The following is a 2500-nucleotide window of genomic DNA, read 5'->3' on the forward strand; positions in this document are numbered from 1 at the left end:
CAATAAATGCTTTGATTATATTCACTCGATTTCTGTCTGAGTTTCTATATCTGGGTTCCATCCCGATCCTTCGAGGCGGAGGAACCTCACACGGCACTTTCCATGCGATCGGAGCTGAACGAAGACGGGAAAGGTTTGGGCGGGTACTGTTCGGGCGGATTGATGTGGGCGTGGAGGGGGTTGTTGGGCGTAATGCAGACCGTCTCGGACACCATGGGCACCACGCCCATCATGTCGGAAGCTAGTGATGACGTAGGAGACCCGTAGGCAGGTGGTGGAGCGATAGGAGGCGCGATGGTGGAGATCATGGGATCCTGGGGGAAGAGAAGACACGAGTATGATGGGGACGTTCACGAAGGCGTTGGTTCAAGTCATTGACGATTAATGGTAAACAAACGATAAATTATAGGAATTACCCAAAAACGTACGCATGAATATGTGTTAAAATATCACTGGACTTTACGTTATCTTAAATTTTTTGAAAAAAAGATTATAGGAATTCGTAAGCAGAAACACCCCACCTTTTCTGACTGGAAAATATTAAATATAAGACCACAGATATTACTTAATTTGGAATTCATATACCTTGGGAATAATTTTAAGAGAGAGAGAGAGAGAGAGAGAGAGAGAGAGAGAGAGAGAGAGAGAGAGAGAGAGAGAGAGAGAGAGAGAGAGATTAAATACATATTTCATGCATTTATTATAATAAATGAGTATCGCAAAGGCATGGTGATGTGCTGAACAAAATAAAATACCTACATTGAATTAAAAAAAAATATATATGCAAAATGTTTCTTTTTCTCTATTTTTTTTTTTTTTGGGGGGGGGGCGGTGGGTGGGGCCCTCGTGCACAACAGTGGCTGAAAGAGAGATATGAAAGCATTCTGGAGAGAGGTATGAAAGCAAACATAAGAATCTTGATTAATTTATCCGTAGGAAACGACAGAGGGATGAAAAGTTAGAGATGGGAAAGTCTCCATTTTAAAAACTGTAGTTATGTCTATATATGCTGTATATCATCTAATTAAAGGATTCAATAGCGCATAGGACTGTAAAAGCTCATAGGATTTAGAAAACATAAAAGCCTAAATGTCTGTTCAAAAGAGGTCAAAGTTCAAAAGGACTTAGCAGAGGTCGATTCAGACTTACCATGTATAGGCTGCTCCTTCGCTGGAGAGTTGCAGGATGAGCGCTGTATCCTCGCCCGTGATTAGACCTAGGGTGTGGGAGCGTTTGGGTATGAGAAATGGGCATGGCCTGGGCCAGAGTGTATGTGGGGGCGGGACAGCTGGTGGGCGTTTGGGTCATGTGGTGGTAGGAACCGGCGTGATGGAGGTCAACAGCAGCGGGTGGGGAAGGGATGTGAGCTGGGTACTCCTGCTGGACATACTGGGAGTGATGGGCATGGGGCTGAGACTCTGCGTGGGCATCGACGGGCTTCACGTGGGCATGAGTGACGTGGCTTGACTCCACATAAACGTTAGCGTGGGGGGGTGGGGGAGGTGGCGTCGGTTCAGCGCTGGAGAGCTGGGCATGCGTTGACGTTTCCGGGGTACCCGCCACCATCTCTCCATAGAGGGTAGAAACGTCAGCCACTACCCTGCACTCCATCAAGTCTGCCCTGCTCCCTGTGAGGGCAAAAGGATATATGCCAATAGTGGAGGGATTTTAAAGATTTTTAAGCAGCTGGTGCTGCGACCTTTTCAGGATGATTGCAAGTGTTAATTCTTTTTTAACCAATGATATAATCTATCATACTTTAGATATGATCTGGAAAACGTCATCGCCAGAAAGTGTGAAAAACAAATATATGTGCAAATTAACCACACAGTGGGACATAATAGCTATTTTTTGGGACCATATAACTATTTTTTGGGACAATAATTCCTCACTTAATCTTAGTTGTTTTAATTCAAGAAATAGTCATCAATTTCTTTAAATGACTCTTCTGAATTACCTGCACTATGTTTATCTATTTGTCTGTCTGTCTTTCTATCTGGATTTCGATGAAATGTTTAAGAGTGGTCGGGACTGAACAAAGAAATATCAATAAGATTATTTCTCATATTTGCTCTCTCTTGTGGTGGGTGGAGTGTGGGGTGGGGGGGGGGGGGGGGTGGCGGAAGGATTTGCCCCTACCCCCCTTAATGTTATCTATTTGAACCAAATTCGATATCTCGAACATAACATTGAAATAGGATCAAATATCATGGTTTTTGGAATAGTCATTACACATTCAATATCTAGGGGACCAAAAAGGCTCACAAAAACCTTTTTCAAAACAAAATTAACTTTTTAAAATGATTTTGAATGAACTATGAGTACTATTTAGTATTTTAAGAGTTTTATTTTCCCCCAATTATGTGTAAAACAGCTGGAAATGATACGTAATCTTATCTGACAGAAAATTTATTTTCAACTTTAAACAATCACTTCAAACAAGTTGAAATTTAATGAAACATATATAGGCCTATACTTACAATTTGACTGTTCTTACACA

At 42.0% G+C, this 2500-nt stretch overlaps 1 protein-coding gene across 1 annotated transcript in view; it reads right to left on the reverse strand.

Moving 5' to 3' along the window:
* Positions 1 to 2500, reverse strand: part of LOC135207052 (nephrin-like) — a 101005-nt gene that overhangs the window by 732 nt on the left and 97773 nt on the right. The window contains 2 exon segments of the mRNA XM_064238685.1: positions 1 to 314; positions 1150 to 1628. The exon segment at positions 1 to 314 is cut by the window's left edge and continues 732 nt beyond it. Coding sequence (XP_064094755.1) covers positions 87 to 314; positions 1150 to 1628 — 707 coding nt within the window. The 3' untranslated portion in view covers positions 1 to 86.

The sequence above is a fragment of the Macrobrachium nipponense genome, chromosome 31, assembly GCF_015104395.2.
Source record: "Macrobrachium nipponense isolate FS-2020 chromosome 31, ASM1510439v2, whole genome shotgun sequence".
Lineage (NCBI taxonomy): Eukaryota > Metazoa > Arthropoda > Malacostraca > Decapoda > Palaemonidae > Macrobrachium > Macrobrachium nipponense.